This window comes from Ostrea edulis, chromosome 8 (genome assembly GCF_947568905.1).
Source record: "Ostrea edulis chromosome 8, xbOstEdul1.1, whole genome shotgun sequence".
In the NCBI taxonomy this organism is placed as follows: Eukaryota; Metazoa; Mollusca; class Bivalvia; order Ostreida; family Ostreidae; genus Ostrea; species Ostrea edulis.
This window is the reverse complement of record NC_079171.1, coordinates 12065987-12080789: the sequence shown is the minus strand read 5'-3', so window position 1 is coordinate 12080789 and position 14803 is coordinate 12065987. Positions and strand designations below refer to the sequence as shown.

At 35.0% G+C, this 14803-nt stretch overlaps 1 protein-coding gene across 4 annotated transcripts in view; it reads left to right on the top strand.

Moving 5' to 3' along the window:
• The first annotated feature begins 1967 nt into the window (after positions 1-1967).
• LOC130049408 (uncharacterized) overlaps positions 1968-14803 on the top strand; it is a 31415-nt gene continuing 18579 nt past the window's right edge. Inside the window, exon 1 of one of the 4 annotated variants that reach the window (XR_008797891.1) lies at positions 1968-5631. Coding sequence is in view for 1 of the 4 variants with exons in the window: in XM_056146903.1 (XP_056002878.1) it covers positions 7885-7921 (37 nt within the window). In the remaining 3 variants the exon portion in view is untranslated. Of the gene's footprint in view, positions 5632-7216; positions 7922-14803 lie in introns of those variants that run through there. The other 3 variants (XM_056146902.1, XM_056146903.1, XR_008797889.1) reach the window with 3 other exon arrangements.

Genomic DNA, 14803 nt, shown 5'->3' with positions numbered 1-14803 from the left:
ATTAGAGTAACTCAATTAAATTACAAGTATCTACCATGGTCCTCGTAGGCGTGTGTCAGTGGTGAAAATAATGGTGCTATGATCATAGGGTCGTTGTTTTGAGTCTAAGGCCTAAGCAATACACAGTGATACAGATATATATTCGACATCTAAATATGAGCGTCATAGGTCTTACGGACGGAACTTTACAACCGAGGTTCGATGTCGCTGCATTCGACGACACACTAAAATATTCCCATGAATATGACCCTTAGCGCCAATCAAGGTCTAAATTCAGCTACAACCTTTGTTATCTCGCTTTTATTTACATTGAACATAACAAACAATGAAGAAAAGGGTAAGTATGTTGTGTTATACATCTCCATTTAGAATAATCAAACAACGTCTATACATCGTGTTAAAAGTTTTATTAACATCATTTAGGCATGCTTATAATGCTATTTACAAAAATAACATTTACAATTTTCAACACAGTTCCCTGTATATTATTTAACTGTGCCGATTTTCTCCTGATTACTTGCCCTTGATCTCAATATTTCACGTTCACTTTCAACTTCAACTTCTATTTCTAAGGAGGGATCTCCGTGGCCGAGTGGTTAGAGCATTACGCTCAAAATCACACGACCTCTCACCTCTATCGGCGCGGGTTCGAATCCTGCTCGCGCAGGTAAGTGAGAAAGTTTCCCAGTTTACTTTCGGAAGGTCGGTGGTCTCTTCTCAGGTACATTGTATTTGGGTTCTCTCTTCCACAAATAAAAACTGGGCGCCACCAGATAACTGAAAAGTTGTTGAGTGTGGCGGAAAACATCAATTAATCAATATATCTATTTCTAAGGAATATATACACTACCTTATTATACAAAACCATACATCTTTACTGCAATAGATGTATATTGTGTATAAGTGTAGGTTATTATGATCATTAGGGTTGGGGAACGGGGTGATACTTCATTCTATTTCATGGTTTTTATATGATATACCCATATTATGTGTTCATCCTGTGTTAAAATTAGCGAATATTTCACTAAATGATATTGTCCAGGTTACTGATTCCATGAAATGCAGCGAATGACATATATTAGAGAAATGCTTCACAGTGCACAAAATCGTAAATGTATCTATTTTTGTTTTGTTTCGACATCTTCAACATAATTTGATATTGTATTTTATTTTTCTTTAGAAAGGAATTGATATATGAGTTTTTGTTAAATAAGATCTTAAATTTCTTAATATTTTTTTTTTCAAATTATGTTCAGTGACATGATCAATACCTTAATATAACAATGGTGTTAGATGAAGTACCGTCACATTACCCCTGCTTTAGAAATAATTTGCATAACGATATATAATAATATTTGAAATGGTGTATCTTCTTATGTTGTTGAATCGCCCATAACATGAACAAAAGTTTGTGAAAGAATTAAATTCCGTACAATGTTTTGGCACCTCATTCATTTCACATTCCAGGTTATTGATTTGTGTTTTCATCGTATAAATTTCATTATATATCTGGAGTTAACTGGACTTTGAACCTTCATAGATAAGCAGGAAATCCGTATCACTGATTACTCTTGGAGATGAAGTATCAGGGATTAATTTTGGGAAAGGGTAGCAGGGATTAAGTTTGGGAGAGGGTATCATTAATTACTTTTGGGTAGGGGTATCATTAATTACTTTTGGGGAGGGGGTATCAGGGATTACTTTTGGGTAGGGGGTATCATGGATTACCTTTGGTGAGAGGTATCAGGGTTTACTTTTGAGGAGTGGGTATCATGGATTACTTTTGGGGAGGAAGCATCAGAGATTTTGGGAAGGGGTATCGGGAATTAACGTTGGGGAGTGGTGTCAGGGATTACCTTTGGGGAGGGGGTATCAGGGATTACTTTTGGGGAAGGGGCATCGGACATGTTTTCTGGGGAGGGGGTATCGGGGATTACTTTCGGTAAGGGGGTATCATTGATTACTTTTGGGGAAGGGGTATCATGGATTTCATATGAGGAGTAGGTATCAGGGATTACTTTTGGGAAGTGGTTTTCAGGGATTACTTTGAGGGAGTTCAATAAAAAAAATCGAATCATCATGGCACATTATTTAAGTCAGTGAAGATGATTGTAAGAAAAATGAAATCATAAGCATATGAACAATATTGAAATCCACACATAGATACCTATGTGTATTCAATGATGTGCCTGGGCCGTGTGTTACATTTATACCCTGTTGAAGTATAGTTTTTAATTGAAATGACGATATTGATGTGGCTCTAAAACTCATTCATTTAAAATAAAAATGCTGATAGAAATAGTATACGAATGAAACACTGTTGTTGTTTTCCAGTGCATGAACGATAACTTCAAATCAAGACGGAAGAAGAATAGGCGATATATTTGGGTTTTTTTCATCGTCTCCATTGTAATTGTCTTTCAGAGTATATTTTTTTCTGAGGAATAGCTTTACCATCGTTCAGACATTGAACACGATGTTAATGATACAATTATTAGTGTTTTGTGGCACTGCGGTCGTTGTAACGTCCGACAGAGTGTGTGATGTATGTGACTGTAGAGGTACCCAGGTATATTGTTATGAACGTAATTTGAAAGAAATCCCGACTGACATCTCAAAGAATACAACAATTCTGTAAGTACCAGAATGTTACCAATGTTTCATTTAGAGAATGAATGATACATCATCACCCTTTCATTCTTTTTTAAAACGACTGGAGGTGGGAGTCGAGTTTGATTTATTTTTCAATATACTGTATACGTGTAAGATAAGCCAAAATATAGAGTTGATTTTCAGACAATTACGATCCCTGCATTTTGGAATGAAAATCTAAAGATGGTATAGTTAATGTTTTTCACCATTGCCGTTAGCATTATTGCTTCTGAGTCCAATGATATACCATGAATCTAATTTCACTTCAGTAATATCCTAATGTTCCAATATTCTAGCATGTGACTTTGACAATCATTACATGATTTATATCCAATTGACCTCAATGTAGTTTGAATGACACATTCAGAAGGCAGACACTACATGTTAATAGCATCCTTAGTATCGAGTTTCTAATTGTTTCGTGCGATATTTTTGTAAAAGTTGTTATATGCCAGATTTGATCCTCCAGCGTTAAATTTTAATAAATGAATAGTGCTTACGGTCAAACACTAATTAACACAATTATATGTAAATTTCTGAAAACTCTTCTTTCACATTTTGACATTACTGGGAAATACTCTTATATACCCAGTGATTCGTGTTTGCCCAACTCTATCTTGTATCGGTTATAAGAATTATGAGATAGGTCACTGTTCCTTATACTCCTCTTTCAATATATATTCACAGAAAGAAAAGATTGGACGTCACTGTAACAGATGTTAGGTTTAATCTCTTGATATATCATTCTTTATCATCCATTTTTTAAAGTAAAACAAACACGATATATTAAACAAAGCTTACTACCGACAATATGTGAGAAGATTTTCATGTAACCTGATTGATAAAGAGCATTCATTTGACAATACGGATGCATGAGTGTGAAATATATTTTGGGCATCCTCACTAAAAGAAAAAAAATATCAATGCAACATTCGAGCTTTATTACGACCATGGTGATTTCTTCAAAATGGTACATCGACTGTGGAAAGGCATCTAAAAGAATCATATTTGGCTGCTATGAGATTGATCACTGTTCGTTATCTCCGTCCTTCTGTTCACAATTCACTGGATTAGTGGTGATTTTAATTTTAACTAAATAGTTCTGAAGTTCGTTTATTAAGAAAACAATTGTGAATTACATGAAATTAACAATTCTCAAATCTTTTCAACAAAATCTAAATCTCATGTCACTCTCGATTAAATATTTTTATGTGAATACACAGGACTGAGCAATCTATGAACGTTAATAACTCGTTGAAATATTCTACTAGGACGTACTGGGAATATCAAAACCAGACACTAACCTTTCAGCAAAAAAAGATACAGTGGTAATTCGTCCGCCACCTCAGCTTAACAACTCACTGAAACAGTGATTTTGGGTAGCATGACCGTAAATAATGAGAATGAAAGTACACCAAAAATCGGGTTTCACCACTCTCTAGTGCTCTTCTTTGACGAGAACCGTTAACACGTCGTAATTGTGTTTTATATATAACTGTATTGAAATAAAACAGTCTGCTTTAAATGGTTATACCTTCCATGTGATATATTTCTAAGTAAAACACATTTTCATAAAAGAACCCGTGCTAGTAGCTATTGCATTTGAAATAATCTGCTTATCTTTAACGTAATTTTACCGCGAGTGGGTCGTCATACTTTATAATGTCGTAGAACATTAACATGTGTTAGTAATGTTAATAAACTAGCAAAAAATTGATTAAAACATGACAATGTTTCATCACGTTTCTTCTCATTTTACGACCTTCATGGTTGTAAACAAAAGCGAGCTCGAATATACGCGCAGTGTACGATGTCGCATTTAGTGTATTCTAAAGCAGTCCAGAAACATACAAAGGCGATCCGTTAGAACTAGGAAGGGTAGTTATAGATCAAGCTACATCCGATATTCTCACAAGTGAGTGGCAGACAAGAAAATTACAGACAAGTAGACACAACTACACACATGGTAACACAGTACAGTACTGTATATACATACATATGGTGTCAGACGAGAGGGGAGACTGTCAGCATGTTAGCGATGTAGTACCCAAACCAGAGGTTGCTGATATAGTGTTGAATGAATTTGTAAGTTTTTCAATATACAAGGTATTTTTTTATGAAAAAGTAGATCAGTACCTAAATTGATCTGCGATATTTCAGATTCCGCAGAGTCGGTCATGAGCGAATCTCTCTCCTAACGTTCAATGTATCATTATTTCGATTAAAAAGTGTAATATTTATAATTGTTTTAAAAACAAAAAACAAGGTATACAGCGAATTTAATTCATTAAAAAAATGAAATGGAAAAGGGGTTTCTCCCATCTAGAGAATTATGATGCGCCGTTCCTGTACAGATTAGTTAAAACAAAATATAATGTTGTCCACTATTTATACATGTATATATATCATATGTTTCTATTGGGCTACTGGATCGATAATTTGTTTCTGATCAGTTCTGGAAAATTGAATTATCTTATCGACAGTTTATTTGAATTATTCCTTCAGAGTGCAAATGTCAAAAAGTTTTAATAATGTTAAAATTTGTTTATAGGGTATTGCAAATGCACATTTAGAAAATGATGATTAGAATTTCAGCATATATTTCATAAACATTCATTTATGCACAATCAAATTCATATATAATATTTTTTGCATAAGACATTCTTTTAGCGTAATAATTTATTGAGCTTTAAGGCATTAAAAAAAATAATTACTCGCTAGACAAAAAATGGAATTAGTTGAAGTTGGTGTATTAGCAATCTGGTGGTAAACCTAATGGTTTATTTTCTTCTATTGTTAAGACTTTACAGTATTGATATAAATTGAGTCCCAATGTTTGCTTTCTAGCTACATCCCTTTTGTAACCACAATGACAGAGATGCTATCATCACATGAGGAACCATACCAGGAAGTGCAGATTTTTTCCTCGTGGCCACATGGAAGTTGACTGTTAAAACTTGTATCTGGATAATAACTCAAGTACTTTGCATTATATTCAAACCAAATTACTTTCTGTTGGATATGACTTTGAAACGGCAATTCAGCAACATGCGCTGATACACTAGGTGGCCATTTCTGATGTGGCCCTGCGCCTTAAGCATTTACATAAATATGTGACGAAATAGAGACATCTCAACACAAATAAAATGTTCTCAAATAAACGAGAAGAAACACATTATCTTGGAATTCATTTATTGATAACTTGAATCCGTTGGTGCTCATCCAATTGCAACAAATCTAGTCATTTGATGTCACTTCAGAACATGATTTAAAATTGTACATAATGTACTAATATCATGATAACCCATACAGGTATATATTACCCATTACGAATGTCGATCCTCGAATGGGCGTAAAAATAAATGGATAAGGGACGATAAAATGTCAAAACTGATCATCTTCAATGATGATTTAGATTAATTTGGGAGGGGACCTAAATCCAATCTAACAAATCTAGTTATGTTTTGTTTGTTTTTTTTTTTTGTTTTTTTTTTTTTTGTTTCAGGATAGTATCTCGAATTTCATGCTCAACTATGCACATTTTATTTCATAAATGAATGATAGGATGTACTAAAATCCCAACATTTGATAGATTCTTAATGGAGATATATTCCTCAGGAGCGATATACTAACAATCGGTATGAAACAAGTCATACAGCATTTGACCCAGTGATAGGTAGTATTGACGAATTATATCGTTATAACGACCATATAATTTGCGAAATACTGATAATGCAGCATTATTGAAAATTTATAACACCGTTGTATTTCCTCATTTTAATTATTGTTGCACAGTTTGGTGCTCAGCCAAAAACAGGGTTTTTATTGACATACTTTTTAATTTACAGAAAAGGGCAGCCAGAATTATATTGAAGGTGGAAGTAACTCTGACGTCTACAGCTGATATTTTAGTGTTCTTAAATGGATGCCTGTTCATTATTATTTTGTATATAGAAAACTAGTGCTTGCTTTGAAGGTTCTTAAAACATGACACCAGGATGTATGAATGTTTTTAGTTTTGTTAGCCAAGTTAGTTCCAGAACAACAAGAAGTAGCGATAGTGGCATTTTGGATTTACCAAAAGTTCGAACTGAATATTATAAATGGTCTTTTAAGGCATCCTCCACAATTTTATGGAATCAGTTGCCCGATTCTGTCAAAAGCTGTGGTTCTATTACATTTTTTAAATCAGCATCTTTACAGCATCATTACTCAAATAAGTGATATATAGATATGTATATGTTTATTTTCCCCCCAGTGATATCGTGTGTATATTTTATGTATATATTTTATATTATGTTATCTATTTTTTTCTCTTCTTCCATTTATCTGTCTGTGAATATGTTTTATACAGGACCACAATGTAAATTAGTCATTTGTACTAATTGTGCTATCTTGTCTAAATAAAGAATTCATTACTATTATTATTATTACTTCAAAGGAGACTATTGAAACCCTTATATCATCAACTTGTTTGGCAGTAGCTTGCCTCGATTTAAAAACTTACAATGCGCAAAACAAGTTCTTGCGTATCGAATCAGTTGATATATATAAACACCACATGGATGTGCTAATGGAATATTGCTACATAAATAAGGGAAGTTGACGATGAAGTAGCTGAAACCATCCCGTTTGTCACACAGTTGCGTTGTCAATTGCCGTTAATATCTACTTTCAATAAAATATCCATGTATGAAGCAGAAGTGAGCTATGGTCCTATTCCATTAGCTATATACTGCCATCTCATGCACGCAACTATATTAAAGCTTTCAAAACTAAGTAGATGTGGTAAAAATGACACATCATAAACCTGTTATCGTGTCGCTAAAACAATGAGTTATTATGTAAATGTACATAAGATGGGACTGAAATCACTTTGTCGGAAACAAACAAACTTGAGGGAACCCACACTGTTTAAATTGGAGGGGAATTTTGCATTTTGCCAGAATGAATTGAAGCATAAAAAGGATATCAAAATATCTTATTCGACACATGGAAACAAAAGCGCGTGGTTTCTGGCCATTTATGTTTAATAAAGCAGAAGGGATACAATTAGTTGTTTGAACATTGAGAATTGAATTCCACTTCCAAGAATTTCTAGTTTCGTTTTAAAGCAAAGATATTTACCAATTGAAGTCGTGGTTTTATTTAATCATTGTCTTGAAAGCGAGACACATGTTTCTTATACTGCTATATTTCCGCCGTATTGACACCGGGATTATTACATAGAGGATGGGCGTGCATTATAATTTAAGATCCAAACGAAAACGTAAGTACAGAAGAAATTGAACAGTAATAAATAGTTCAGTAAATAACTTAAAATCGATGTAATAGATATTCAGTTAAGTAGATACATGCCAAATCGACATTGGTAGAAATAGATCACGGAATAACCTCATTTAATTGATTAAGATAGAATAGTGCGAGTCATTTTTCATACTTATAATCCATTAATTTCTGGTTGTTTTATATATATTTCTCTGTCCTGAGTTCCTTCACAGACTCCTTCAAAATAGAGCCTTAGGTCTGGTTTTGATATCTGTATTATATACACACACAGCTGATCCTCACATAATCGGGATTGGTTCACCTACCTACTCCAGACTTACGGTGGAGATGACCGGTCTACAATACGTGTTTTCTCCGCCTAACCACTTCATGTTTCCTCTAGTGTTTACATATGTCTATGTTTTTACTATTGTCTAATATGTGTTCTTTATAGGATTTATAATGTTAACCACAGTTCTCTGAAGAAAGGATTATGTTAGAACACTTCAGGAAAAACGAAGTGGATCATCTGAAATACTTTATAAAAATTGAACCCAATGTATATTTTACCATCACGCACGCACACATTCATCCCCTGAACACACATACATATGCACAATCGCGTTTTCCTTTAACTCAAGTGAAAGTGATGGTAATACATGGTCGAAAAGAGAGTCCTGTTAGTCTTTTGAATGAATGGGATTATTAATTGGTTAGCTGGTACTGTTTGTCACATTTCATAACATACTACCTATTTAAGTCAGCATTTCGCAAATTGTATGGTGGTTTTAATGATTTATTTTGCTAATGCAACCTTTCATTGGGCCAAATGCTGTCTGACGTGTTTCATACAGATTGTTATGCCGTTCCTCTGATACTGATTTTAACTACGGATTACTCCGTTTACCTGATCAAGATAAGGGCTGACGGCGAAAGTGATGGGTTGACAGGGGATTTTTCTCCTTGCAGGTAACGGGTATCACCTCTGGTGTATCCAGGGAGCGTATTTGCCCAACTCTTTATTTTGTATTTCTTTTTAGGAGGTGCGGTTAAGTAAATTAGTCATGTTATTGATTTTCACGAGCCAATAAACATGAGGCCAAAAATAACAGAAATAACCACAAGAGATTTGTTTATAAATACATGCTACAATACATAATAAACAATAGTGAATTTTGGAGTTTTACACAGAGGTTTAATTTTACAATCCACAGTGGTCTTTTACATTTTGAAGGGGTCAATTGCAAATGTGGAAAATTTGGGAGTATTAGTTGCAAAATTCAAAGACATTACGGCCTTGAACAGTCAGTATATATTATTAACTACCCACTGGAGACTTTTTCACACATATGGATGCATTAGCATTGCCGTTAAAGGGTTGCAAAATTTAGTCCTACCTTAGGAGGTTACGACCTTTGAACAGGGATGAATCTTTTTCATTCCACATGTGCTGTGAACACGGTACCTCCTTTTTTTCTTGTTTCATACAATGAACCACCCCAGTTAGTCGTCTCTTATGACAAGCAAAGGGTACTGAATACTCATTCTAACACGGGTCCTCACATAGTACGGCATTATGAACAAGAAAATGTCAAGCGACCATATCGATGATAGACAGTATATGTTATAATAGCAGGGATTAACCGATATCTATGGGACTGTATTTTCCTGTTTCAGGCTATTTAAACTAATAGTTGTAGATCTGCCTCTTTAAGTTAAGCTTTTCAAGGTATGTATGTGTATATGTAGTTCTGCCTCTCTGAGTTAAGCTTTTCAAGGTATGTATGTGTATATGTAGTTCAACATTGGCGTGTCATAAATTCGTGGAAATAGGGGAAACACTAAATTAAGAAAAAAATAGGTTACCACAGATATTGTTGATTTTACAGTGTACGTATTGATATTCATGAGTGTACATATACAGTTCACGTGTTGATTATCTTAACATTAAGGACTATATTTTCAACACGAAATAAAGGAAAGCAATGATGTAGCATTGTTTTTTTAAAATTAGGGGGCTATGGAAAAATATTTCGATAATCCTACCCCACACATTTGAGTGTAGTATAATGCTGCTGTCCAAATGTATGTGGGGATGGGTAGGGGTTACTTTGTTCCTGGATGCGCCAGGAACTCAAGATGTGATATATACATATAACTTTTGAGATTTGAGGACTGGTAACCCATTATTTAGAAATGTCATGATATCGTGAATTCGTCAGCTTAATGTGAACACGCCATGGTACACTTACGATATACAGTAAATCTAAAAAAGGACGTGGATGTGGGGCTCACGGCGGGTGTGACCGGTCAACAGGGGATGCTTACTTCTCCTAGGCACCTGGTCCTACCCCTGGTGTGTCCGGGGGTCCGCGTTTACCCAACTATCTATTTTGTATTGCTTATAGGAGTTATGAGATTGATCACTGCTCGTTATCTTCACCTTGCATACGATTTGAGGTGAACAATTTGAAATCCCGTTTTTCCATTTTTAATGTTTAGAATGCTTAATGAAGGCAGTTATAATGGTTAGTAAAACTTTGAATACCAGTTGTCAAAATACATGGGAGATACATAAATCACAATTCTTTTTTTATGTCAAGAAGACTCGTGCTATATTTTTGTTTACATAGGTTAACTATGCTAGTAAAAAAAAACCGTTTAAAGCAGATTTGTTTTTCAATTTACAAGATATTTCTGAACACAGTTATACAGTTCGTAGAGTTTAGTATAGCTATTTTTTTAAACATTCTTTTTTCTATTAAAGACCCAATTTTAAGTTACCACCCCCAAATTATAAGCTACCTGTCAATCAAACATTTAACAATATATCTCAGGTGGAGTGACACCTGCAGACACTGTGGTCTGGAGCTACCCCGGAGAGGTGTTTTGATAGCAATAATAGTCAGTACCTACAGGCACTCTTTAGATGTTGAGGAAGCCCAGTATACCTGAGTTTTGATAGCATTGACCTGTCCACAACTGCTATTTTCTCGTAATTCAATTGTTTTTAAAAAGACCCCTGAACAATGCAATTATAGTAGTATTATAAATTACACAATCAGAAATCAAACAATAATTTGCAAAATAATTTCTAAAACTTCTAACTTAATGAAATGATTTATGTCATCAATTTATGACACCTCTATATCTATAACAGAAATTATTCATTGAATCAATGACTGAGAGTAAGAGAGAGAGAGAGAGAGAGAGAGAGAGAGAGAGAGAGAGAGAGAGAGAGAGAGAGAGAGAGAGAGAGAGAGAGAGGGTACAATGTGTGTCAGCTACCCTTAGGAATACAGCCATCATTCAAACACTATGACCACAGAAACTCTGCAGCGGTCCCTAAGACAGGTCCTGTGTATATCAAAACTATAAAAAAGCAGGGACAGGTAGATTTCTACCATGTTCTGTCTGGATTACCTCTGTCTCTGTGTATTTCTGTGATTGCCATGGGATATAGCAATTAACACCTTGGTAGACCCTGGCCACTCCAGGTAAATAACATCTGTTTAGATTAGGCTCCACCTACATTTTCACCAACCGTACGGTCATGAGATGGGTCTTTAAGCCATATGTATGTAAGTCATATGTATGTAAACAAAAACATGGCACATATCTTGTTTAAATAGCATGCTCTATCTGATTTGTAACTCAAGAAATTATATTGAATTTTTTGCTGACCATTAAAATACGTTAGTTAAACTTTGTACACAATGACATTTTAAAAAAATGAATTTTTCAGCTGAAAGCATGTCCATGTCCATGTCCCTTTAAAGCCACTATTTCGTTTAATGGGAATGTCCTGGTCCCATTTATTCATTTGTCAGTTTCCCATTCGCAGTTAACAAACCATTTGTGAAAATCGATAAATTTAACTTTAAAGATATATAACATCGAGTGGTGCATTGCGAAAGTGTCGAACACATGTAAAAATAGTAAGAGTTGCTAAAAGGCTTGTAAAACTCAATTAATAAATATGCTAGTTGGTTTGGTGATTTTACCTAAGCATATTATGCATATTTATTTCGGTCTTATTTCTGTAGTTGAAGTTGATCTCTTTAGACTCTACAAGTCAGCAGTCGATTGTAACAGTACGCCACTTCGTAAAACGCCATTACACTAAACATTTCTTTGTAGAAAATAAATCGTGACATTTTAAAACATTTGACTTTTTATAAAAGTTTTCAAAACCTATTCGTCGCCTAATTTTAGAATTTCAGAATTACAGAGATTGCATTCTCTATCTTCTCTGGATATATTAGAAAATCTCCCTGATTATCAAAATGGAATTGTAGAGAAACTATACATGTAAGATGAACTTAACGAACAGTGATCAATCTCATAACTCCTACAAGCAATACATGTCTGATAAATTTCCTTCCTGAAAATATTCCCGTGTATTTCAAACTTCATTTCAAATCATGCCTTTGGGTATGTAAAGCTATTTTCGTCTTTCTTCTACGAACAGCTGCTTCATAATCAATACATTTTAGGTAAAGTTTATGAAACCAAACCCATATATTAAGTGATGGCGGCGTCTCTTATTGCTTGATTTTTGCTTTCCTCGTCTGTACTTTTACGTCCAATTCGAGAAGTACTACATTTTTGTTAACTATGCATGCTACTTACAACCACAATAGCGAGGATTCTTCTTTGTACCACGCGTCGGGGTAGCTCAATGATAGATCATTTGCGTTGTAACCAGGAGTTCAAGCATCGCTCGTGTCATAATCGGGCCAAACCAAAGACATAAATATAGGTAAAAACGACCCCTTTGCCAAAACGTTCGACATTTAAACGGGTCTTTCGGATATTACCTTACAAGCGGAAGTCCCGTTTCAAACCTGGTGTCACTACGTTAGAGAACCCTCACTTCTACAGTCCTGAACGTTAATGCCTAAATGTTGGTACTTCATCTACAGCTGGTGACGTCTCAACATCAGTGAAAAAGAAATCGACGGGACATAAAGTAAATAACCTATTGTGTCCGGTTTTTCTTTAAAGATCGAATCTGACGTACACAGTACGACTGTGTCTAATACAGGAATCTGACTGTACCCTTATACGTACATAAACTAAATATTTAAAACAAAGCTGTCTTTGAAATTTACTTTCTGAATATGCTAATAAAAAATCTAAACATCCTATAAAACAGGAGCTGATGCGGAGGAGAGTGAAGTCCAAACAAAGAGACTAAGACAAAAATGACTGGGAGAAGACAGTGGAACAACATCGACATCTACTACAGAAGATGAATCACAGACCCGTGGTAGTTCAAAGAAAAGATTTCATGAATCGTTGGCGCCTATTACCGGGAAACCTCCCAACAAAGAGAGTAGGGAAGACGAGGAACCATTACAGGAGGGATTCCCAGCTTTTTCATCATCATCCAAACATTATAAACCTGACAAAGATGGATCTTCTTCAGAAAATTCCAAAGAAATGTTCGTATCGGTTGAGATCCCAGTACTACGCGATGATACGGGCTTAAGCGATGAGAATGATTCTATAGAAAACGATTTGTTTCTCAACCAGGGGAGAGAGAATGCATCAATACTTTATTCTAGAAAAACCACGTCAGACGATAGAGGAACGATTGCAAATATATCAGAAATATGTGGTATAAAATATGAGACACATGTTGAGCAGCTTGTAGAGGCGACTGCTAGCAACGATAACAAGGATCTTGATATTTCTGGTACGTCGACACAGCTTGGCAATGCTCAAACAGATGCGGAAGAGGATGAATATGTTTATAGGATACTTCGCTTTGGAGAAGGTTATACGGGTGGTCTTCATCCGAAAAATATTTTTTCCGGAATAAGCATTCAGGAGCACGTTGCGAAAGCAGCAAAGGCATAAAATATAGGTATATTTCCTGTTGTAAAACTCTTTATGGTATTAGAAGACTTGGGGGAATTACGAACGAATCCAGTCGGATACGTGATGTTGTGAAGATCAATATCACAAAACTTAGACAGCTTAGGAGTGAGATTCAAATCATAGATCTGACGGATACCAGCATTCGAAAAAATCATATTCATCCTGATTCAAAAGCGTGGGGATATGCAGAAAGGTTTGAGGAGGTGATTCTAAGTCCCACTTCGCATATTCCTCCGGATCATGTTAAATATATTGGCAAAATCCATAAGAGAACATTTACACCATTGGATAACGCATGATTAATAAAATACTAAACGCATTTTTTGTGATATATCCGAATCAGCAGACGATATAGGTATTGTTCAATGTGTGATTCAACAGACGTGGTATTTCTGATTTTGTGTAAAATATATTTGTCTGTAATGACATGTAGAATTCATTAATGAAGCAGTTCATGTGTACTAATGTTTTAAAATACACGATATAATTAAGGTTTTACTTCATACTGTTTATTTCGTGTATGGTAGAACAATGCCTACACCGTGTAATTAAACAATGCATACACCGTGTATGACAGAACAATGCTTACACCGTGTGATTGAATAATGCCAACACAGTGTGTGATAGAACATTGACTACACCGAGTGATTGTAAATGTCTAAACCATGCGATTGAACAATACCTAAACCATATATGGAAGAATAATGTCTACACCGTGTTTGAATGACAGATGACTACACCATGTGATTGAAAAATGCCTAAACAAAGTGTGTTTAAACAATTCCTACACCGTATCATTGACACATGTCTACATCGCGTTCTTAGCCAGTTCTTACACCGTGTTTGATTGAACAATGTCTACACCGTGTGATAGAACAATGCCTACACTATGTGATTGAACAATGTCTACACTGTGTGATTGACAAACGACTACACCATGTGGTAGAACAATATGCACACCGTGTGATAGAACAATGTCTACACCGAGTGATTGAAC